The 26,473-nt window shown below is 40.8% G+C and overlaps 1 protein-coding gene across 1 annotated transcript in view; it reads right to left on the bottom strand.

Moving 5' to 3' along the window:
* oc (ocelliless) overlaps positions 1 to 26,473 on the bottom strand; it is an 83,425-nt gene that overhangs the window by 34,117 nt on the left and 22,835 nt on the right. The window contains exon 2 of the mRNA XM_034981679.2: positions 8,927 to 9,314. Within this exon, the coding sequence (XP_034837570.1) occupies positions 8,927 to 9,173 (247 nt within the window). The 5' untranslated portion in view covers positions 9,174 to 9,314. The remainder of the gene's footprint in view (positions 1 to 8,926; positions 9,315 to 26,473) is intronic.

Genomic DNA, 26,473 nt, shown 5'->3' with positions numbered 1-26,473 from the left:
AAAAAAACTTTTTTAAATCAAAAAGCAATGAAACGAATGAAACAAGAACTCAGCCGTAACTCTTTTCAAAAGACATAAAACACATAAAATCTAATAAATCGCAATTTTCAGTGCAACCACCATAATAGCCACACGAGTTGATATTTCCATACAAAAGACATCAACGCGTTGTTTCACACAAATCTCTACATTATTCGTCATCATTTTAGAGTTTGTGCTGATCGAAATCTTTTTTTTTTTTAATTCAGATAAAAGTTAGCGCTGCGATCTCACCTGGTGGTAAGTAACGAAATTGCAGGCATCAGCTAGTCTACATTATAAAGTACCTACTAGCTGACGACCGCGACTTTTTCCGTGTGGATTTAGGTTTCTTAAAATCCCGTGGGACTGCTTTCACTTTCCGGGGTGAAAATAGGCTATGTTACTCTCTAGGGGTCTTAACTCAATCCAAGCAAAAAAAAACAACACGTGGATCCGTTAGAAAACATCTTAATAAACATCCAAACATTCACATTTATTATTTTATTGGATATTAGGATTATTAAAATAGATACTCTATTATTTGGCACAAGTTAAAAATCTGATTAGGCAACCAAATATCCCCGTATCTAATCTAGGCTTGACTCTTAAGTCTTACATTATAAAAAAGTACGACAAAAAAAACACAATTAATTATAACTACAAATGGATAACGCACATACAAACTAAGGGATGCCAATAAAAATGGAATACGTACAATAAAAAATAAAAATAAATAAAAAAGTATCCAGCTGCCGTCGTTACGCGTCTAGGGTGCGAGCGAAAGGCAAATAGAAAGGTACACCTAATGCTGTAAGTGTGAAAGAGAGAAATAGAGGGATTACGGATTAATTTTAGGCCGGCATTAAAATTGGACTTTAAATCAAATAGGTCGCAAGTCGTTAATTTTGTTTACGAATTTTTTGACGACTTTTATTAGACTGTTCGGAATTTTTGGAAGAGGAAGCTCGCCCGTGACTGAGTTTTGATCCGTACGCTTAGTACGATATTTTATGTCTCACCAACGTTGATAGTTTTCGAGTGTCGAATTACTTCTGCGTTATAGTAAACTGGATCTCAACGGCCTTGTTTTAAAGCTCAAGTTTGTCTACACATCTAGAGCCAGCGCTCCAAGCGGAAACGTTGCGAAATTAAAATCAGTTCCATTGAATTTTTGACTTCATTTCATAATACTTTGACGTTATTCTGTTTCGACACTCGAATACTATCAACGTTGGTGAGACATAAAATCTCGTAGGTAGGTACTAAGCGTACCGGACCGGTTATGATAAAATTAGGATCGCGTTTTATCAAAATGGTTCAGAGACCGACGTGAGTTTGTAGGGCCCTGGGATAGATAGGAATATATACTAATTGGGGGTATGGGGCCCTGGGCTAGTACTAATTGGAGGCCTGCCTAGTTAGGTACCTAATCAACTAATTGCCATTTTGTCAAAAAAACTGTTTTCGATAATGATGTATTAGGTACCTAAACGGTATAGGAAAAACAATATAAAGCAATCTTTCTGCATTTTTATCAACTTTAATTATGATAGGAATTTCATAAAACATAAAAGTGAGTTAATTACATAATTCAAGCTAATTTTAAACCTAATTACTTTACAAATGTCAGAATTCACGAGTAGAAAATGTTTTTGTTTAAGAGGGGTCCATGCGTAGCGCGTTCCAAACACACCTAGTTTGGCTGTCATTTGAATAGGTAAGTACTATGAGTGCGAGCGAGAGTGTATAACATGGCCATAAAACCCATTTTATCCTTGGTTTGCCCTCTGCCCTCTGCAGATATCTGCCCTCTGCAAATATCTGCCCTCACCTTCGGCTCGGGTAGACAAACGTCTCGGATAAAAAGGCTTGTTTCATGGCATTTTTGTGGGTCTGCTCATCTCCATTAATAACCTTAAAGCAACCCATAATGGATAGTACGACCAAAGGTAGATTAAAACCCCACTCCTTAGTAGTCGCGTTCTACAACGCGAACGGCCTTATCGACCAAATGGACGAAGTCCGCGAATTTGTATGTGCACATCAAACCGACATTCTCCTAGTGCAAGAGACCTTCTTGAAACCTAGTAGAAGTAATCCCCGAATTGCTAATTTTAATATAGTCAGAAACGACAGGGCCACTGCTAAGGGTGGCACTGCCATATACTACAGAAGGGCTCTTCACTGCACTCCTCTCGATCCTCCACAACTAACCAATATGGAAGCCTCCATATGTCAGGTGAGTATGACTGGCCATCCGTCGGTCATACTAGCATCCGTCTATCTCTCTCCCTCGAAAGATCTGTTAGAAAGTGACATCCGCGCACTTCTCTCATTAGGAGACTCCGTTATCGTGGCCGGAGACCTTAACGCCAAACATCAAAGTTGGAATTGCCGCTCCCCGAACACACGAGGACGCCAACTCGAAAGACTGACGCACCGCCCCGATCTTAACTTCATAGTTATAGCACCTGACACACCGACTCGTTACCCAATGACCGACAATTCAACAGACAGACCGGACATACTCGATATAGCTCTTCTAAAGAACATCGCCCTTCAGGTGAGTCCTTTGGAGGTGCTGTCCGAGCTAGGTTCAGATCACCGTCCCGTCCTAATGCGGCTAGGACCCCCGCCCACCGCGGCCCCCCCGACCAAAACAGTCATTGACTTCAAGAAGCTCTCAGAGCATCTTAAGTCTATAGACTCTGTGCACATCTCTCAAATTCCTGACATTATAGGTAGTCTAGATGAAGCGCATGCAGCCTCACTGCACCTTACTAATCATATCCGCGATGCTCTAAGCGCCTGCTCCCGACAGATGCCGAACGGTTTCACCCGTCGACAGTTGCCGGACGACGCCAGAGAGCTCATCACCATCAAAAACGCTAAACGTAGAGCCCATGACGCATGTCCTAACGCCGACAACCGGAGAGAACTCTGGCGAGCCCAGAGGGAGGTAAAGGCTCGCCTTGCCGAACTCCGCGACGAACAATGGGACAGGAAGCTGAGTGAGCTCAAGCCATCGCATGTAGCCTACTACAGCCTGGCGAGAGCTCTCAAAGCCGACCCTGTCTCGGCCACTCCTCCGCTTTTACGTCCCAATCAACCACCCGCCTTTGAAGATGTCGATAAGGCCGAATGCTTGGCTGATAGCTTAGAAGCCCAATGCTCCCCGAGCACCATCTCTGTAGACAAGTCCCACATAGAACTAGTCGAAAACAAACTAGCATCTATCTTCTCTTCCGCCCCAGATGGCGATCCAATCCTCCCGACGAATAGCGGCGAAGTTCGTCAAATTATTAAAGAATTTCACGCCAAAAAAGCCCCAGGCCCCGACTCTATCAATAATAAAACTCTAAAGTTACTCCCCGACGTATTAATCAACCTCCTGGTTGTCATTTTTAACACCCTCATGGCGGGATGCTCCTTCCCCGACAGGTGGAAAGAAGCCACCGTTATAGGCATCCCCAAGCCAGGGAAACCTAGGAACCTCCCTACTAGCTACCGCCCCATTAGTTTGCTCAACACCCTTGGCAAGGTGTATGAGAAAGTCATCCTTAACCGACTTAGGTCCGTCGTAGAGGAGAAAAACCTCCTCAACGACGAGCAATTTGGCTTTCGAACCAGACACTCATGTGTTCATCAAGTGCACCGCCTCACGGAGCACATCCTTCTCGGTTTCAACCGATTCAAAACGAGAGGCATCCCAACGGGAGCCCTCTTCTTCGATGTAGCCAAAGCCTTCGACAAGGTGTGGCACGCCGGCTTGATCTACAAGCTTTACCATCTAGGCGTGCCCGAAAGACTCGTACGTTTACTACGAGAATTTCTCACCAATCGAACTTTCCGCTACCGTCTGGATGGAACCCTATCCTCCCCAAGACCTCTTCGAGCAGGAGTCCCTCAGGGCTCCCTGCTCTCGCCACTTTTGTACGCGCTGTACACCAGCGACATTCCCAGATCCCCTCATGTTCATATAGCCCAGTTCGCGGATGACACCGCTCTATACAGCTCCGACTTAAACTACCGGAACGTTAAAGCTCGACTCCAAAAGGCAGTCAGTAGCCTAGGCCACTGGTTCCGCCTTTGGAGGATAGAGGTTAACCCGGAGAAAAGCGCAGCAGTGCTCTTTCAAAAGTCCAAAAGGAAATCACAATACAAACTTCGACAGACTGAAATAACTCTTTACGACCGCCCCATTCCCTGGCAAACTAATACCAAGTACTTGGGTGTAACCTTTGATGACAAGATGAGCTTCGCCGCGCACATTCGTAGAGTCCGCAAGAACGCAGCGTATGTGCTCTCCCGTCTTTACCCCATGATTTGCGCAAAGAGCAAAATGTCACTTCGACATAAAGTCACGCTATACAAAACGTGCATCCGCCCAATAATGTCTTATGCCTGTGTTGCATTTGCACACCTGCCGCCCTCCTCTCTCAAACCTCTCCAAGTCCTACAGAATAAGTTTATGCGTACGGCCACTGGCTCCCCGTGGTACATGCGCAACGTGGACCTCCACAGAGACCTCCAACTCCCGACAATAGCTCATTACTTTAAACAGCTTTCCAAAAATTATTTTGAGAAAGCCATTAGACACCCCAACCCCCTAATAGTTGAGGCAGCGACTTACACCCCTGACCGAAACGACCCCCCAGATAAAAGACGCCCTAAGCACGTCCTTAACGACCCCGACGATCAAATCATGACCGACAATGCACCCTATCTCGTAGGGCTACACAATTCAACCTCATCACAGCGTCTTCGCCGGCGAAGACGAGGTCCCCGATTTCTAACGTCACCCGGACGTGGGCTCACGCCACGGCCTCGGGGGCGTACGGACTAACCAACAAAACCGACAACTCCACCCATCCCAACGTCATCCTAAGCCGTGGTCCGAGCCTCACAGGAGGCGCCCTTAGGAGGACGTTGCCCCCCGACCTCTCGAATTATTTCTTCGAGCCCTAGGGCTCACCCCCAGGCGGAGCTTCGCGCTCGCCAACCCCCCCGGTGACGCTGTAGCGGCCAATAGGGCCTACGCAGCATAGTCAATCCGAAACAACACAGGCATTTTTGTACAATCTACTATTGTATGGAGCAAGTGACGGAGAGGCCGCAGTTAATTAAATAAAACAAGCTCATTTTAAACCTAATTAGATACTTTACAAATGTCAGAATTTTTCGAGTAGAAATGTTTTTGTTGGACTCCAAATGGTGTGAAGCTGTACTTGTCAAGATAACACGAGTGTACCTACGTTACACCCAAATCATTATAATCCATACTAATATTATAAATGCGACAGTGTGTCTGTCTGTCTGTCTGCTAGCCTTTCACGGCCCATCCGTTCAACCGATTTTGACGAAATTTGGTACAGAGATAGCTTGCAAACCGGGGCAGGACATAGGCTACTTTTTATTTCGGAAAACCGAAGAGTTCCCACGGGATTTAAAAAAAACCTAAATCTACACGGACAAAGTCGCGGGCATCATCTAGTAAAATATAAATTATAATATTAAACGGGCTGTAATGGTTAATGTTCTTGTAACATGGGTTACCTTTTTTCCCGGAAAATCAAAGAGTTTCAACATGTTTGAAAAAATTTCCATACAGACCTTGTCACGGGCAAAAAGTAAAGAATAGCATATATTTTTTTATTCAAATAAACTTTAACGAGTATTTTTAAATCGTCAAATGCATCTACCACTGGATCGGAATGCCTTTCCTACCGAGAAAGAATAAATTGTGTTCCTCGTGGAATAGCATTTAAAAGAAACTCACTAAAAAGTTTAAAAGTTATAGCTGTATACTATAGATGTATAAGCAAACAAACTTTTTTTTTTTTTAAAGAATATAAGCTATGTTAAATGACTAATATTCCCCTTACCTCTCCAACTAAGCGTCAAGCTTGTGCTAGGAGTAGGTACGACAATAGTGCAACGGGCGGGGTTTGAACCGTCGACCTTTCGGTTTTCAGTCAACTACTACAACTAGAAGTTACAACACATGATCTTCTGAAAATAAAGTTGAAGGACCGGTCAAGTGTGAGTCGAGGTCTCGCACACGAAGTATCCCGTACAAGATATAACACTGGCGCCTGGCGGCCATTTTGAAATAGACCATCTTAGCTTTTTATTATTTGTTGTTGCATAATATTGTTATAGCGGCAATAGAAATAATACTTGACAACTCTCCACCTATTACGGTTCATGAGATGTAGCCTGCTGACAGACAGACGGACGGACCGGATGGATATACGGACGAGCGGACAGCGGAGTCTTAGTAATAAGGTCCCGTTGGCACCTTACGGGTATGTAATTCTAAAAATGAACGAATAAAAAGCTGAAGCATTTTATAATAACCACAAACATTGTTAATTAATCATTATAAGCTTAATTAACTTAAAGGTTAACTCTCTATTTGATAAGTAAAAGTAAATAAATAAATAAAAGCAGTTGTATGCACTAATGCAATGATCGATCTAGGCATTAAGTTAGGCATTACCTGTGGTTAGATATACGCGCGAGACTTGGCGGCTTCCTTTGAAGATTACAGTGCCGATTACTTCTACTTATCTGTTATTAAGTGAAATCTATTTTTTAGGGTTCCGTACCTCAAAAGGGAAAAAGGACCATTATAGGATTGTTTATTAATAAATCAATAGGACCGCTCCGTTTTCTGTCTGTCAAGAAAAAAAAAACCCTATAGGGTACTTCCCATTGACCTAGAACCATGAAATTCGGTAGGTGCACAGGTAGGTGGTAGGTAGGTTGTAGCACATGTAGGTAAAGGGAAAATCCGATAACCGTGAATTTTTGATTCATCATCATCATCATCATCAGCCTGTGGACGTCCACTGTTGGACATAGGCCTTCCCTAAAGAGTGCCACCACACCCGGTTCTCAGCCTTCCTCATCCAGCCACTTCCCGCCAGCCTCTTTATATCGTCGGTCCATCGTGCTGGAGGGCGTCCCACACTACTTTTGCTTACACGCGGTCTCCACTCAAGGACTTTCCGGCTCCAACGGCCATCGCCTCTACGACAGGCATGACCTGCCCACTGCCACTTCAGCTTGCTAATAGTTTGGGCTGTCAGTGAATTTTTGATAACATTAAAAAAATTAAAATGTACCTACTATAATTAGTTTCACATTTATAATATGGGTAGTGATTGCGGCCAGGGAGGTCATCAAAATAACCATGCAAACCGATCGATCCTCAGCTCCGTTGTGGCGTGATTGAAGAACAAACCAACAAACAAACACCTCATTTATAATACGGGTAGTGATAACAGAACAACATTTCAGAAACACAGAATCAAAACTTAAACTCATCTAATTAAAACAACTAACAAGGCGAGTTCTCCCACATCAACGGGAGATAGGTATATAGGTAGCTACTGTACACCCCGCGGGGGGTGGATAAGCGGCTTATGGAGGGGGGAAAGGGGGCCTGTTTTGATTATTTCCAAGGATGTCTTCTTGGTACGTAAATTATGCAGCGCTGAATTGCTGATATTTTATTTATGGTATCTTACAACTAACATATTTATAAGACTAGGTACATCTAACACGGCGTTTACAGCAAGGTCTAAAACATGTACCTATTCTACAGTCTACACAATATAATAGTCTAAGTCAAAGTCAAATGATTTATTTAAAATAGGTAGTAAGTACATTACTCTTTTTGATGGTCAGATGTTGGATTTGTTAGATACCACATCTTCATCAGGATGGTGATAATTATTACGCAAACTTAAAACTAAAGCTACAAGGGTTCCAAACGCGCCAATATATTATTATTAATAAATAGTGTTATTTTAATGTAAAAGGGTTATTGGTGGCCTGTGGTTTACGTTTATCATTATTTACCTAGAAAGAGATATGGACATGGTCCAAATATCAGCCTTTTTTTGGTTAAAGTTAATTACTGACTAATATTCCCCTTTCCCCTCCAATTAAGCGTAAAGCTTGTGCTAGGAGTAGGTACGACAATAGTGCAACGAGTGGGATTTTAACCGGCGACCTTTCGGTTTTCAGTCTGCTCCTTTAACCGTTGAGCTATCGAGGCTCATTTATTATACAGTGTGTACCTAACCAGATTCCAGAACACTAGCAAAAACTTAGCGTTATTGTTATTCTACCCAAACACATTTATAATATTAGTAGGTACTAGGTATGGTTATGGATTTTTTGAACAAATTAAATAATACGAATGTTTAGAAAAATATCGTTCTGCCCATAATAAAAGATCTCCCTATTTCCCATTAAAATTCCATTAAGTAAGCAGTCCAAGTAGATATTATAAGAACTTTGAAATAAATTAGTGAACGTAAGAACGTTCGAGAGTGAATTTCTGAACGAAGCTCGGAAATATGGCGGACGTGATATAAATTTGATTTCGTCATTTTCCTTCCTTCCCGCCATTTCCGTCTCCCTTAGTACCTAGTTATGCTTGTGTTGCTAGCAACATATTTTGATATTACCTATTATATAAAATAGACAGAGAGCTTTGAGGTTGCATTGTCGCAAAAAACTACTTATTAAATTTTAATTTTAATTACACAGTATATGTATGCTTTTCAGTTCTGTTTTTACTTTTTATGATTTCAAAACAAACATAAAGTGTACGTAGATAGATAGGTAAGCTGGGTGTACCATGGAAGGCCACGTTTAGGCTTATTAAAAGTAAAACATGATTTACCAAAAGTTAAACTTTAAAGTTTTGATTTAAAAGATGGCGAATGTAACATCACTACCTAAGTATAATATTTTATCGGGTTATATTAGTAATTAAGTTAAGTTAGCATAAAATTAAGTTAACCATGCTCAGCGATGGCCGAATTCGACTCGTTAGTTTGTCTACAAATGAAGGTATAGTACTTATGAATTACTCGTGTAAACATACCTTGAGGAAATCCAACAGCCTCTAGCCCGTGGTGCGTCAACCCAAAAGGTCCTAGCCCACCAAGAGGCCCAGGACCCATGCCCATGTGATGGGCGCTCGAATGGTGGGCGTAAGGGTTCTGGGCCAACGGTGACGGCTGCTTCAGGTAATGAAAGTAGTGATGTAGCGGCGTGGTCGAGTGATGGGCCTGGGGTGCCGCCGGCGATGCAGTGGGTCCGCTCGCCGACGAGTTGGTTAACAGCGCCATCTCTTATTGGGTTACGAAAGCTAGTCACCGGGTCGACCTCTTTCGTGTGTGTGTTGACATGTTTGTGGTTTCTTTTTCTATTTTTTAATAATCGCGCTCTATTGTTTGTCTGTGGTCGGTGGGCATTGTTAGTGGGTTGAGCTGGAACAAAAGAAAAGATTTTTTTTTTTTTTGTTCAAGTGAAATAATGTCATTTTTAGGGTTCCGTAGCCAAATGACAAAAAATGGAACCTTTATAGATTCATCATGTCTATCTGTCTGTCTGTCTGTCCGTCCGTATGTCACATCCACTTTTTTCCGAAACTATAAGAACTATACTGTTGAAACTTGGTAAGTATATGTATTCTGTGAACCGCATTAAGATTTTCACACAAAAATAAAAAAATAAAACTATCTGTTTTAAATTTATTTATAAATAATACATTAGGTATAAATCCTTTCTAAGCAGATTTCTACTACGTCATAATATAGCTATCTGCATCCCAAATATTAGCCCGATCCGTTCAGTAGTTTGAGGTGTGCGATGATAGGTCAATCAGTCAGTCAGTGAGTCAGTCAGTTTTTCCTTTTAACTAATATAGACTTCCTAGTCAGTTTGTTAAATTGAACAAATGATAATTAAATAATGTGCAGTGATACCACATTTAAATAAATTGCTAACTTTGACTTTCATTACTAAGATTGTAAAAATAAATAAAACTGTAATCCTAATAACAGGAAACAATTTTAACTAATAACTTTTTAATCAAACAAAACGTTTCGTGAGATAACAAAACACATACATACATACATAATAATATAACCTATTACATACTAACTAGTTTTAAATATTGTAACCCATGTTGGTTCCAACATTCAACAGGTCAATCAAATTAAAATAACCAGACACCTACTAATTAAATATTAAGCTGGTTTCATACGACACGTATTTAATAAAACGTGTTTGCCATATTTTTTAGGTTCGATGGTTCGATCATTGATTTTCGATCAAAATTTCCAACAACACGTCAATCAAAGTTGCAGACATAAAACAAAACTTAACTAACGTGTACGTATTTGCTTTTACATAATGCACTACCTCTGTGTCATATTCGTCATTGTTGAGTGTCATGGTATTGTATATAAACTTGAATTGTTTGTTATCTCGATACCTCTGAGAGTATGTTTACCCGTCGTTTATTATCAACCTATTAATTTATAAGTTAAACCTAAAGGTATATCACACACCGGCTTTACTCACGAGTTGAGTCGACGTTAGCCTGACTAGTTTCGAAACCATCCGGGGTTTTTCACAGGAAACTCAGTTCGCGCACCGCCGCGGTTATGAAAAAAGACCCGGATGGGTTCGAAACCAGTCGGACTAACGTCGACTTAACACGTGAGTTAAGCCGGTGTGTGATATATGTATATATTATAATGGAAATCACACACGATAGTTTAAACGCTAAAAAAACCCAAAGGTATTATAAAACTCTAGATAGACAAAATTAATAAGTGATGACAAATCCGTACGCTGACACATACGCGTACACAGACAAATAGATATTGGCGCGGGCTCTACGCATACGCAACGTTTGACACCGACAAGCATGCTTTAAAATGGCGGCCCATTACCAGGGCTGGTTAAACCTAAGAATCGAAATATTGTACTCTTATAAGATGTAATGTTAGTCTAGTTGTATGCGGAAGGATCTGGGAGACAACAATTATTAGATAGGTATGCCGTATGCCAAAAAATTTTAAGATTATTAGGAAAGTGTCCCAACACTCAACAATGAATATGTTTAGAGTAAGTATATTTTGTAAGTTATATTTCATCTGTGAATTCAGAGTGAAACTAATTAAACTAATGAGATTGATATAATTATGCTAAAAACTTTTTATGACTAACAAAACGCAAATTGCGTTTCAATATGAAAATAATAACGATATCAATATCTCTTTACTTTTTTATTCGTGCCTGAAGTAGTACATTACTTACGGTTAATTCGCCATTTTAACAACTCAATTGAACTCGTGTCCGTTCCAATTATAACAAACGTCAATCTAACTTTTTTTCTATCAAAAATCATAAAGTATTTTTCAATTATTATATTTACAATTACCCTTAACAATGGGTAATTTTCCGCGCTATTGCAACACTGGGATCACAAAAGTCAAATGGAACGCCTTCGAAATTCGAATCTTGAATTCGTCACGACCCGAAAACGCACAGATTCCGATTGCGAATTGTAAAGTTTTTTTCCCCGTTTTTTTTTAATTGTTAAGGCAGAGGTACATGTTTACAGACATTTTGTCACGTTTTATTTTATTTTTTCTTTAGGGTTGTTACCTGAGCTTCAAACCTGGCAAATTGAGGGGACTATGATCGTGCTAGTGATGGTTTTGTGCATTGAAAGTGAGTTGGGTATCAATGTGATGACATTTGAAACGAAATTTGAAAAAAAAAAAACAATTTTACGTTCCGAAATTGTTTGCTACGAAGGAATTCTGTATGAAGTAGGTATTCATAAAAATCTTTAGCAGAGGTTGATAAAATATGTGTGTTGATTTTATCTGAGTTACACGACACGTTGATCGAGATGCTTTTTCTGTTTGTGATTGTTGTTAAAAGTTCCGGGTTCAAGATTTTTTTGGGCAGTTTAGGAATTATTTTTTGTAATTGGAATAAAGTCTAGAATTCTAAGAGGCTTTCGTTACAGTCCGTTACGCTTAAGCACGAAGGTATCTTTCTACCGCAAGAGTTTTAGCGTTCCAGTACGTTTTTATAGCGGCAAAAGAAAGACGCATTCTGTAAAAATTTCAACTCTCTAGTCTCTACCTATTACGGTTCACAAGATACAGCCCGCTGACAGACAGACGGACGGACGGACAGCGGAGCCTTAGTTACAGGGCCCTGTTAGCACGCTTCGGGTAATGATGCCTCGTAAAATAATTGATTATGTTTTGATCAATTTGAAAACTTTTTTGGAAGAAAGAAAACCATTCTAGAAACTGATGACTCACAAAAATTAAAAGTCGAAATTCCCAAAAATCACTTTCAGTTGTGGTTTAAAATAAAATTATTAGCAAAGTGGCGATAATTAGCAAAAAAAAGCATTTTTTCGACAAAAATATTGTCACTTTCTGCAAAAGGCAAAAGATCTCGTTTCGCAGAAACCGCATTTACTTTCCACCTTCTTGTCAACAAAAGATTATCCTAAAACCATAGATAAGATCCGTCCTTTATAAAGAACCCTGTTTCGTTTTTAATCTGTACCTGAAAATAACCGCACCCAGGGTTGTCGCGCCGTATTTTTTTTTAATTTATAGACTAGCGCATGGTTTCGATCACAATTGCTAGCAAGTGATGATGCATCCTAAGATAGAGCCGCGCTTGCCTAGAAGATGCCTATTCACTCTTGACCTAAAGGTACTCATACTAAAGTTGGAGGATAAAACTGATGCTGGAAGGCGAGAGAAGAGAATCCCGGAATGAGAAGGGTTCGGCCATAGTCCACCACGCTGGCCAAGTGCGAATTAGTAGACTTCACACACCTTTGAAAACTGGTCGATTAAACGGATGGGCTGTGAAAAGCTAGCAGACAGACAGACACACACACTTTCGCATGGAAGTATGGATAGTATGGATGTATGAATAGGTAACTCAACTTAAACAGGGTTGACAATTTAGTTTACTTTGCTAGCCTACAGCACTTTTTACAAGGTCTTCTGCTTGAGCGAGTATGAACGGTCCTCGAAAGGTGTTCAATTGTATAAGAAGTACGGACTGTTAAGATCTCACTTCTCAGTAAGTTAGTTTGGGAGGTTGGGCGGTGCGGTCTTGAAGTTTACACGCGTCATTGGGTTTTACAGATGAAAATATAGGTACTTATTAATTGCAAAACCCAACTAATCGTCGGCCCAATACTGAGTCCGCGTCTCTCCTCGCAATGAGAAGAGAAGAGTAGGCTATGCCTACCACCCTGGTCATGTGCTCTATTTGCGTGTTCTATCGCCTCTATATATAATGGGGAGTGCTCTGAAGAGTTCTTAGATCTCATTCCGCCCTCCGTTTTCTACAACCGCACCGCACGCCACCGCAAACAATTTCACCCTCACCACCTGGGTGTCTGGTGCACTTCGACCGTCTGTTGTGCCAGATTAATTTTTCCACGCATATGCAGACTGTGGAATCAACTCCCTTCGGCGGTGTTCCCATTAGATTACAACATGGGGTTATTCAAGGGACGGACCATCAAATTCCTGAAAGGCCGGCAACGCATTGGTGGTTCCTCTGGTACTGCAAATGTTCATGGGCGGCGGTAATCACCTAACGTCAGGTGACCCGCCTGCTCGTTTGCTCGCCATTTTTATTTAAAAAAAAACGTGCGGCTTGACAGACTTGACACACCTTTGAGAACATTATGGAGAACTCTCACGCATATCTAGGTACAGGTTTCGTCACGATGTTTTCCTTCGCTATGACAGGAAGTGATATTTGTCTAAAACGCAAATGTTTCCGAAATGCTAGCCCGGAATCGAACCCGGATAGGAGGCTGGCGTCTTATCCACTAGGCTATCACCGCCCATCAACCATAGTTTATACACTTTCATTGAATTCGTCTTTTTGCAAAGACTTCTACTTGAGCGAGTATTTGCAGTCCAGTTGTGTAACGAGTAACGACTGTTAAGATCTCAGCAAGTTAGTTTGAGGTTGGGCGGTCTTGAAGTGTACACGCGTCATTGGGTTATACAGATAAAATTATATTATTGAAAACCCACGAAAACCGAGAAACTCCTCGTCGTCGGCCCCTTACTATATTGGAACATAATATGACTGACTGTGTTACCTCATTACATCTAGAAAAATTAAGAAAGAAAGATAGCGTTCTGCTTTCTATTTTTGTAAGTCTTTCAGTCATTCGATTAGCAGCTGTTGTCGTTGTAGAACGTAATGTGTTCAGTTAAACAATCCGTACCCTTATTATAAATGCGAAAGTGTGTTTGTTTGTTGGTTTGTTGGTTGTCCTTCAATCACGCCGCAACGGTGCAAGTGATTGACGTGATTTTTGCATGGGTATAGATAAAGACCTGGAGAGTGACATAGGCTACTTTTTATCCCAGGAAATCAAAGCTAGTAAATCATATTTCTTATTGATTTTGTTGGGTGATTCACTTTTATATTATTACTAGCTTATGCCCGCGACTTCGTCTGCGTGGAATTAGGTTTTTAAATAATCCCGTGGGAACTCTTTGATTTCCCGGGATAAAAAGTAGCCTGTGTCACTCTCCAGGTCTTTATCCTATACCCATGCAAAAAATCACGTCAATCCGTAGCACCGTTGCGACGCGATTGAAGGACAAACCAAAAAACCAACAAACAAACACACTTTCGCATTTACAATAAGGGCACTGATTGAAAACCCAACTCCTCGTCGTCGGCCCATTACTGAGAACGAATCTCCTCTCAGAATGAGAAAGGTTTATTCCATAGTCTATCCATATTACAGTTACAACATGGAGTTATTCAAGGGGCGGACCAAAAAATTCCTGAAAGGCCGGCAACGCATTGCGGTTCCTCTGGTGCTGCAAATATTCATAGGCGGCGGTAATCACTTAATATCAGGTGATACATCTGAACGTTTACTCGCTATTTTTATTTTAAAAAACTAGGTTATACTCGCGACTTTGTCCATGTGGACTACACAAATTTCAAACCCCTATATTACCCCCTCAGGGGTTGAATTTTCAAAAACCCTTTCTTAGCGGATGTCTACGTCATTATAGCTAGCTGCATGCCAAATTTTAGCCCGATCCGTCCAGTAGTTTGAGCTGTGCGTTGATAGATCAGTCAGTCAGTCGGTCACCTTTTCCTTTTATATATTTAGATATTAGATAATAACATATTTACTTACGAAATAAAAAAATCGCAAATGTACGCGACATAGACAAACCAGCCAACCAAAAAAAGCGCGGCAGAACTTTGTGGTTCCGACAAATGGTTACTTGGAAATTTTGGGGAAAAAACCCACAGAAACAGCCATTGTGCAGTTAATAGAGTGTTCCGAAGCGAGAAATTTGTCACAATACAGGGCCCGCGGACTATTATCACGCCTGGAATTACGTTTTTGTCACGTCTGTGGGGGTTGTGTATAATTTAATGGCAATTATGTTACCCATATGGGCATATTATGGGAGTGAATTTGAATACTAGGACATAGGCTACTTTTTGTCCCGGAAAATCACAGATAGGTACATAAGTTCACGCCGACAAAATCGCGGGCATCAGCTAGTAGCTATATTAGGTATAAATGCGAAAGTGTTTGTTTGTTGGTTTTTCCTCCAATCATGCCGCAACAAGCAACAGATTGTAGGTGGTGTTGTTGCATGGATATAGGCAAATACGTGCGGAACGCTAAAAATTAACCACCTTTTTATGGTCTCACGCAAAATAAAAGTCAAGAATTAAATTCACATTAATTAAAGTTCAGTAACTTACTAATAAGATAATAAGTAATTACCTACTGAAAGTTTTGTAATTTTAATGACATTAGGTATGTATGTATTCAATATAAATTAAATTAAAAATTACCCCGTAAGATGCAATCGGCATATTACGTGACATAACATTATCCGAAAATGGCAGTTGAAAACGTGACCTTTTCACAACATAAGGTCGTTTATTGGCAGGACAGTAATTTTTTTTTAATTTTTAGGGTTACGTACCTCTAGAGGGAAAAAGGAGCCCCTATAGGATCACTTCGTTTTCTGTCTGTCGTGTCTGTCAAGAAAAGGGAATCAACTTCCCGTTGACGTATAGGAACTAGAACCATGAAACTCGGGAGTGCCTAATGCGCAGATGACCCATAATCAAATCAAATCAAATGGTTTATTCAAAATCAGTACCCTTATCATAAATGCGAAAGTGTATTTGTTTGTTGGTTTGTTCTTCAATCACGTCGTAACGGTGCAACGGATTGACGTGATTTTTTGGTATGGAATTTTTTTTTTCCTAATTCCACGCGGACGAAGTTGCGGGCATCAGCTAGTAGGTAATAAATTACACTTTTGAAAGTCAGTTGTTGCATTTGTAAGATGATATAGTGGCGATAATTTTTACGCGAACTTAAAAACTAAAGCTACGAGGGTTCCAAACGCGCCCAGGTCTGAGGAGAGCCCACAACAAACTCAAGTTTTTCAATAAGAAACTGTGACTTACGTTTTTTTGTTTTTTTATGATAATGCAACTCTCCCGAAAGCTGCAAAAAGTATGTATAAGATGGTCCGTAATAACATAAGTCGTAGAAATAAATTAGTAAATAAGTAGTATTTAGATCTAGATTAAAGTGTCTGAATAATTTTTTTGTAAACTTACGAGAGCCACATAGTCACATTAGTGACTCAGCTCTTTAAAAGAGAATTAAAAAACAAAAAAAAAAGAAACTCTCCCGCGCATTCCATTTGTCACAGTGACGTTGACAGCCAGTGTTCCAGTGTTGCCAACTGCGCAAACAACAATTTGCACGCGGAGGGCGCGAATGTTTGTTTTTCTTGACACAATATGCCCCATGTTTGCACGATATTATTTATAGCTGTTCATTGCTTTGACAAATAGATTTCGGCGGCATTTTGGGGCTATTGACACCCGGTTGGGGAGATGTGTTCATTTTGTATAATAACACTAAGTACGAGGCGCACAAAAAATATCACGTTAGGTACCTACCTACCTACTTAGATAGGTTACTCACTGGGTGATGGAGCGAGCTATGCCTGGAGTTTCCTTATGTGTTCAAATTAGAAATGATAAGATCCGTAGGAGAACTAGAGTACCCGACAGAGCTCAACGGGTTGCGATGGCAACTAAGTGGCAATGGGCAGGGCACATAGTTCGTAGAACGGATAGATGTTGGGGTCCCAAGGTGCTGGAATGGCGACCTCGCACCGGAAAGCGCAGCGTTGCAAGACCGCCTACTAGGTAAGTATATGGACAGACGACATCAAACAAGACCGTCAAACGACAGGGAGCCGCTGGTTTCAGACGGCCAGCGCAAGAAGGAGTCGCTGGATTCGGCCAGCGCAAGAGGGAGCCGCTGGATTCACGGCCAGCGCAAGACCGTTGTGTGGAAGTCTCTGCAAGAGACATACTTATGTATGTGCTATATTCAGCAGTCGTCTATCGGTTGTTGATAATGATAATGGTGATGAGATAGGTTCTAAAATGTCAGCCTCCTAGTCATGGATCTAAGGTTCGATCCCAGGCATGCACTTCCAACTTTACGGAGTTTCATTACCTAAATAATATAGTAGCGACAATGGCTTTTCCTACATGTTTAGAAGTGGAAGGGCGTGCAGTGCATATCGCATGCTGCATGCATACAAATTCGTCTGTTTCAGCGAAATAAAACAAACTAGCTTATGCTCGCGACTTCGTGCGCGTAGACTACACAAATTTCAAACCCCTATTTCACCCCCTTAAGGGTTGAATTTTCAAAGATCCTTTCTTAGTGGATGCCTACGTCATAATAGCTATCTGCATGCCAAATTTCAGCCCGATCCGTCCAGTAGTTTGAGCTGTGCGTTGAAAGATCAGTCAGTCAGTCAGTCAGTCAGTCACCTTTTCCTTTTATATATATAGACTAGCTTATGCTCGCGACTTCGTCCGCGTGGACTACAAAATTTCAAAACCCTTTTTCACCCCCTTAGGAGTTGAATTTTCAGAAATCCTTTCTTAGCGGATGCCTACGTCATAATAGCTATCTGCATGCCAAATTTCAGCCCGATCCGTCCAGTAGTTTGAGCTGTGCGTTGATAGATCAGTCAGTCAGTCAGTCAGTCATTCAGTCAGTCAGTCAGTCAGTCAGTCACCTTTTCCTTTTATATATATAGAAGAAGAAGATTTAGATGAATAGGTATAGACTAGCGACCTGCCCCGGCTTTGCAAGGCCATTACAATTTTCGTAGGGATCTCTAATTTAAAAAATATATAGCCTATGTCACTCAGGAATAATGTAACTTTCTACTGGTGTAAGTATTTTCAAAATCGGTTCAGTAGTTCCAGAGATTACTCCCCACAAACAAACTTACAAACTTTACCTCTTTATAATATTAAGTATAGATATAGATTAGGTAAGCTACACCCTTGGTCCGTGGGGTCCTAGCGCTATAAGACTTTTTAACGGGCCTATATACTAAACATGCTGTCGCGTTTGGACTATTCAAAGTACTAAACAGAAATATTTTGAGACACAAAAAATTGTGTAGCTAGTTCAAAAGGTGACCTATCTTTTTGGACTTTCTGATTTGACAAAAGTACCACAGTTATCCCGGGAAAAAATGTTAAACATTGCTAAAATCACGAAAAACCAACTAAAACGCCTTGTGGCGTTTGGACTATTATGACTTGTCTACTGCATTAAATACGAAACAAAAATCCTTTTTGCAAACTAAATATATTGATTGACCCTGTGCGTATTTTTTTGTAGACTTGTGTCCTTTCATTATTTAATGAAATAGCAAAAAGGTTAGTCGACATCACAGGAGACCGAAGAGCTGGCAGCTACCTCGGACAAAGAATTAGCCTAGCTATTCAAAGGGGGAACGCTGCCAGTATCTTCGGAACCTTGCCTAAAGGGACTCCTTTTAATAATATATTTTAGTTATAATATTATATTTTTTAAGGTTTTAGTTTTAGTTTAAATTATTAATAATTAATTAACTTTTGAATAAATTATTTGATTAGGTAAGCTTGTGGTGCCATGTAATCAATTCTTGTAGTTATCTCAAAATCATCTAACCGAAAATTAATATAGCTTCAAAAACAACCCGTAGCAATTCCCAAAAGAGCTAACCTATTACTCGGCTATTAGGTTACTAAAATAACTAAATCCACAAACTTGAGTTACGCGATTTACGCACTTATGTATAGCACGTTAAATGCCTTTATTATGAGGGTACGTACTGAGAGTCCCAGAGGAGGTAATTTGAACCTCTGATTTCTTGTACAATGAATGTGCAAATAGGGATTTGGTGCATTTTACAGGCGTTGAGCGAAATTCAAATTAAAATATTCTTTTTTGCCCGACAAACTACTAAAACACTTTACTAGACATTGTAGAAGTAGGTACTAATATAAAAAAGAAATATTACAAAAATATTAGGTACAAATCTAGCGTTAATAGCCTCATCTGGTGACGGAAGGGGTGGGTCATTGTTTGTGCAACGGATCAGCCTGACTGTCTAGCGCGGAAATACAGCCAGTATTCCTGGCACCATTCTACCGAGTATACCTAATAATAAGATAAAGCTAGCTTTTAAGTTTTATTGTAACAACCTTTTTTAAAAAAAAAGACAATAATTTTTTTTGTATTAATTTTTTACATTTTCTTAAAGCCGACGCCTCTGTTCTTCATGCAGGTCTTCCGAGGTCTGTCAAGCGGCTTAATAACAAGCACGTAATTATTCGTTTTGCTTGCTCAAGCAGCTTGATACGTCCGTCAAGCAGCTTGATCCAGCAAAAGGCACTGTCCGAACGTCGCATCAAGCAAAACTATAAAATAGCATCAATCACGGAGCAAGCACATAAAATGCTTGATTCAAGCATCAAGCAAACACTGAAAACGTTCAACATGCTTGGCTCTAGCAAAAATCTACAGTACCTACGCGGCAGAAAGTAATGTACATCGACCTTTAAAAGGAGATACTTAGCAGATTTGTAGAGCATTGTCTCGGTCGTTAGGGATTAAATTTTCAAAAATCCTTTCTTAGTGGATGTTTACGTCATACTTAATAGCTATCTGCATGCCAAATTTCAGCCAGATCCGTCCAGTAGCTTTTTCAGCTGTGCGTTGATAGATCAGTCAGTCAGTCAGTCAGTCACTTTTTCTTTTTATATATTTAGATTACCTATAGACCTTTCAGCGCTGATTTCAGTTCTCGAATAATCATAGGTTGTCGACCGACAAAATGTCATATAGGTATATGAGTACCAGAGACAACGCTCTACAAAGCCGAAATGTCATTCTAAAGGCCGATGTAAATTACTTTCTGTCGGGTAATGTACGTGCTTGCCAACAAGCCGTTTGACCGTCTTGGAAGGCCTTTACACGTGGTAAGCTCGTAACTTAGGCCACAGACACTCTCCCGGGAGGCTAACTACCTAATAGGCTGTTTGCTAATGCACGTGGCCGCCATTTTAGTGACGTCAGCACTAGACTGAAGTTTCGAGCTGATGGTATATTTTTACTTAAATATGTCAATATGACGTCATTTCGATTTTAATGAGACAAGGTTCCAGCGCAATAGCAATTTGCGGGACTTATAGCAAAATCTACGTGCCGTCAACGTTATCAAGCCGTTTGACCGTCTCGGAAGGCCTTTAGGTACACGTTGTAAGCTCGTAACTTGGACCACAGACACTCTCCCGGGAGGCTAACTAATGGGCTGTTAGCGAGCCCTCCGCCCTCCGCGGTCAGAGGGCGTGCGACTATAGATAATAGAATATTTCGCTAATCATTCGCTTCTGTTGGTAATCATCTACGACTAAATATCTATGGTATTTCTTAGATCTATTGATGTAGTTTAGTAAACTAGGAAAACTAAAGTAGGTATTATGAAAGAAAGAAAGAAAGAAAGAAAGAAAAAGTGTTTATTTGGTGCCACATAAAAAATTTACAAAATCACTCAAAATAAGATGACGTGTTGTATGTGGTACCAAAATGGACTCCACTCAGCATTTGCTTTTTTTTTAAATAGAGATAGCGAGCAAACGAGCAGGCGGGTCACCTGATGTTAAGTGATTACCGCCGCCCATGAACATTTGCAGCACCAGAGGAACCGCCGATGCGTTGCCGGCCTTTCAGGAATTTGTTGGTCTGCCCCTTGAATAGGTAATCCCATGTTGTAATCTAGTGGGAACACCGCCGATGGGAGTTGGTTCCACAGTTTGCATGTGCGTGGAAAGAAGGATCTGGCACAACGGACGGTCGATACCTACTTACTTACCTACTAAAGAAACCAGCAGGGCGATTGTCTAAAACCTGCATCAATCATTATTACAATCTCAATTGTTCTGATTGGCTGAATTTGTGCGATTCTTGTTGCAACAATGCATTGTGGCCAATAGTGAGCGTGCATTAACCAATCAGAGATGATTGCGATCGTGACATTGTAGCTGTCAAACAACCGCGGTAGGGCTACAGGAATCAAAACAGTAGCAAATCGTAACAGATCCTATTTAAATATTTGCGTTTATAGACAAATAGGTGAAAAGGGGATTACTTATCATAAAATTCTTGAATGAATTTATAAGTTCTATTGTCAGAATGTCCGTGGCGGACACAATGAATTTTTTTTTTTAATTTTCGACGTCTCTATTTCCGAATAAACATAGATACTACCTATTGGAAGGAATGTATGCGTGTTCCAAGCTTTATACCTGCATGTGTATTTGTTTATTTAAGGACCAGTTGCATATCAAGCTGTTAAAGCTACGTTACTGTTAATGTTAAACTTTGAACACCCAAAAAAACGGCCAAGTGGGAGTTAGAGTTTATGCTTCACCGTGTCGTGTCCATGACGTCACACAGTGAACTATAAACTGCTGCGCGATTGCGGTAGGGCGATTGTCTTAAACCTGCATCAATCATTATTACAATCTCAAATGTTCTGATTGGCTGAATTTGTGCGATTCTTGTTGCAACAATGCATTGTGGCCAATAGTGAGCGAGCATTAACCAATCAGAGATGATTGCGATCAAAAGCAAGTGATATTTAATTAATTAAAACGCACATAACGCCGAAAAGTTAGAGGTACGCCCGGGATCGAACCCCCGACCTCCGACAAGAAGGCGGACATCCTAACCACTAGGCTATCACAGCTTCTTCAGTACTAGGTATAGTTAGTTCGTATTACTTAAACTTAACTAATCTTTAATCTAATATCAAAATCACAATAATATGGTTTCCTATAGAAAGCAAAGTAAGTAATTGATGTGATATTTTCAACTCATATCAATTCAATCGCATCTTGCAATGTTAGGGGACTGAACAATTGATCACGTGTCAGTCATTGTTATCAGAAATTAATGTAGCAAATTGAGGTTAAATTTTCCCGATGGAAGAAAAGATTGAGCAGTATCTATGCCCACTACTGAGCACGGTAGGGCGATTGTCTAAAACCTGCATCAATCATTAGGTACCTATTACAATCTCAATTGTTCTGATTGGCTGAATTTGTGCGATTCTTGTTGCAACAATGCATTGTGGCCAATAGTGAGCGAGCGTTAACCAATCAGAGTTGATTGCGATCGTGACATTGTAGCTGTCAAACAACCGCGGTAGGGCCGGGCCACAGGTCTCCTCTCAGAATGACGACCTCTCTGGCGCAGTGGTGAGCGCTGTGGTCTTAATAGTGGGAGGTCCCGGGTTCGATTCCTGGCAGGGGTTTGGAATTTTATAATTTCTAAATTTCTGGTCTGGTCTGGTAGGAGGCTTCGGCCATGGCTAGTTACCACCTTACCGGCAAAGCCGTGCCGCCAAGCGATTTAGCGTTCCGGTACGATGCTGTGTAGAAACCAAAGGGGTATGGGTTTAATAAAAACTGCCATACCCCTTCCAGGTTAGCCCGCTATCATCTTAGACTACATCATCACTTACCACCAGGTGAGATTGCAGTCCAGGGCTAACTTGTATCTAAATAAAAAAAAAATAAAAAAAAGACATTTTCTATGAATATTCAAAGTATCAACAAACAAAATAGGTTCCTTTAAAAATGAATGGGCTTTATGAATGTTTGGTTTATTACTCCTATTGTTTACGTTCAAGTATAGAAAGACGCCAGCTTATATTGAATGCACTATAGGTACTTACCTATCTACTTACGGAATCCTAAAAACTGTTTAAGGTACAGTATCACCTTATATCGGTGGGTGCAAACGAGTCACAGCCAATCGTGTCACAGTGTGACTCGTTGGGAATTCATGGTATTTTTTCGCAATCGAGTCACACCTACCTACCTCCTAGTCCTAGTATATCCATTTCTTCCTACTATCCATCCTTTTTATCCATTAGAATTCCCAACGAGTCACACTGTTACTCTGGGTGTGACTCATTGAGATGATTTATTTTGATTTAGTCATATTTAGGTACCTATAATATATACCTACCTACTTATCAGTGGCGTGCAGGTCATAGAGGCATAAATGCACTGCTTACCCCAGTTGTAATAGTTTGTGCATATTTTTAATTGTAAACTGCCAGTAAACAGGTTCCTTTTTTTTTTTTTTTTTTTTTTCCTTGGAGGAGGAAAACCCTCATGGATTGCACTGTGCATGCCCGACTCCACTGCAGATGTTGCGCAGTGGCCTACGGACTAAAAAACCTCCTCCACTCTTCGATAACTCCGCTCGCGGCTTCCCGGAATTGCACGAAGCATTACTTCAGGAAGGCAGCTGTTTTTCAGGGCGTGGGTCTTTGCCTCTCCCATTCATCGTCTTCTCGCTTTTTTATTATATATTTGAGTAGCTTCGCGTACTTTTCCCATTCCTCTTCGTTCTTCAACATTCTGGGTATCAGGTTTTGCGGGTTTAAATAATTATCTTCATTTTCACCATTTACTAAGTTTCTCTCCTGTTGAAACACACGGCACTCAAATATAGCATGCTGCGGAGTATCCTCTTCCCCGCAGTATGAGCATTCCTCGCTTATGGCTTTTCCAATAGCATACAAATATGTATTGAATACCCCATGGCCAGTCAAAGCCTGCGTGATCCATCTATCGACTTCCCCGTGTTTGCGTTCAATCCACTCTTTAAGGTTGGGTATGAGTTCTCGGGTCCATGCTCCCTTGCCTTTGCTTCTCCATTCCGCCTCCCATTCCCTTAGCGTTTTTTGCCTTTCCTCTTTAGGCGTTTTCTGTTCTTCCTTACGGTATCGTCTTGTACGTTCCATAACCAGCCTCTCTATGGGTATCAGGCCAGCTATTACCTGTACGGCCTCCAATGAGGTTGTTCTATAGGCTCCACATATTCGTATGCCAAGCAACCTTTGTATTCTCGTCAGCATTTTTTTGTACTTAGCCATCTTTAGTGTCTTTCCCCATACTGGCGCTCCATATAGCATGACCGAGTGAGCCACTGAAGCCAGTAACCTCCTCTTACTCGCCCGTGGTCCACCTCTACGAGGCATTAGCTGGCCCAGTGCTGCCGTTAAGCGTTCTGCTTTTCCCGCTACTTCCTCGATATGCTTATTGAATTTGAGGCTTCTATCGAACCAGATGCCGAGATACTTTAATTTTTCTCTAGGTTTTACTTCCACACCTTCTACTAAAAATGAGATGGGGCCGTGTCTTTTCTTTCCGCTCAACATTATTGCTTCGGTTTTCTCGGGGGCCAGCCTGAGACGCTTCTTTTTCATCCAGTCACTTATCCTTGTGAGCGCAGTGTTAGCCTTTCTCATTAGCATGTGGTCTTTTTGTGCCGATATTATCAAGGCTAGGTCATCTGCAAAACCTACGAGATGGACATCAGGTCCTAGGTCCAATCTAAGTACCTCGTCGTATAAAACGTTCCACAGTGTTGGTCCCAGAATAGAACCCTGGGGCACTCCGCTGCTTACTTCGAATATTTTCGAAGTTCCTTCGACGTCCCTCACGAAAACGCGTCTTTGTTCGAGGTAGCTATTTATGAGGTTATACATGTATTGAGGGAAGCCTCTCTTTTTTATCTCCTGAAGTATAGCTTGCCAGGGTGCAGAGTTGAAGGCATTCCTCACATCAAGCGCTATTAAAGCACATAGCTTTCTATTACGTGACGTTCCTTGCTTAGCTGCTTCGGCTATTGCTATTACTTTTTCGATGGCACCCAACGTGGATCTTCCTTTTCTGAAGCCGAATTGTGTGTCCGCTAAGTTGTTATGGTCTTTTAGCAGTTCCTCTATCCTGCTCAGCAATATTCCCTCCAGTAGCTTTCCATAACAGTCCAACAGACATAGTGGTCTATATCCCGCAGGGTCTTCCGCACTTTTATTTGGCTTTCGCAGTAATACCAACTTCGCTGTCTTCCACATTACTGGGAATATGCCTGATCGAATTACACCAGTCATAACTAGTTTAATCTTTTCGGGTATTATTTCCGTGGCCAATTTTACTATTTCTGGTGGTATTTGGTCCGGGCCCGGTGCCTTTTTTAGCTTGATTCGGTCTCGTAAACAGTAAACAGGTTCCTACCTAACTAATGCCTACCCTGGCTTCAAATCCTGTGCACGCCACTGCTACTTATCTACTTGAGCGGTTGACACTTAAAGACTGAGGAGATAGGTAAACCAAAGTTTTCAACAACGTCAGTACCTACCTACCTACCAACCTAAACATAAATAAACTTCTGTATGGATTCCTAAATCATTTCGAATATTGATCTCGCGACTATAAAATACTCTTCCCACTATAAAATACCTACAGTCGTTCACATTATAAGCCGACCGTTTTGAGTCAACACGCATTTATTAGTAGCCGCTACCAACAGACCGGCAACGCAATTCAACAGAGTAAACAATTGAGAAAATCGATAGCCGAGCGGGACGGAGCTATACGTGCGAGGGAGATGAGAGATCGGGGGATATGGGGCGTGGCCTAAATCCCCGCCTAGTAAACAAACGTTAAAGGCCCGTTCATATCTTTGCGGGATATTAAATTGTAAGAACACGGTACCTACACGGTATAGTACAATAATAATAGGTATATTTATAACGATATACCGTTATGGTCTTACAACCGATATCATCGGGTCAGGCGATATGGCGTGATTTTATTAAAAAGACCGGCCAAGTGCGAGTCAGGCTCGCGCAATGAGGTTTCCGTACTACAGTCGTATTTTTTCGACATTTTGCACGATAATTCAAAAACTATGATGCATAAAAATAAATAAAAATCTGTTTTAGAATGTACAGGTGAAGACCTTTCATATGATACCCCACTTGATATAGTCACTCACTTCGAAAGTTGAAAATACTAATTATTAGTTCATGCCCACAATTTTTTTTTTTTTTGTGTGATCTAACCCTAAATTCACGGTTTTTAGATTTTTCCCCAGATGTCAGCTATAAGATCTACCTACCTGCCAAATTACATGATTCTAGGTCAACGGGAAGTACCCTGTAGGTTTCTTGACAAACTGACAGACAGACAGACAGACAGACAACAAAGTGATCCTATATCGGTTCCGTTTTTCCTTTTGAGGTACGGAACCCTAAAACCGGCCAAGTGCGAGTGAGACTCGCGCACCAAGGGTTCTGTATACTCTGGTATTTTTACGACATTTTGCACG

The sequence above is a fragment of the Maniola hyperantus genome, chromosome 25, assembly GCF_902806685.2.
Source record: "Maniola hyperantus chromosome 25, iAphHyp1.2, whole genome shotgun sequence".
Lineage (NCBI taxonomy): Eukaryota > Metazoa > Arthropoda > Insecta > Lepidoptera > Nymphalidae > Maniola > Maniola hyperantus.
This window is presented reverse-complemented; position numbering and strand designations above follow the sequence as displayed.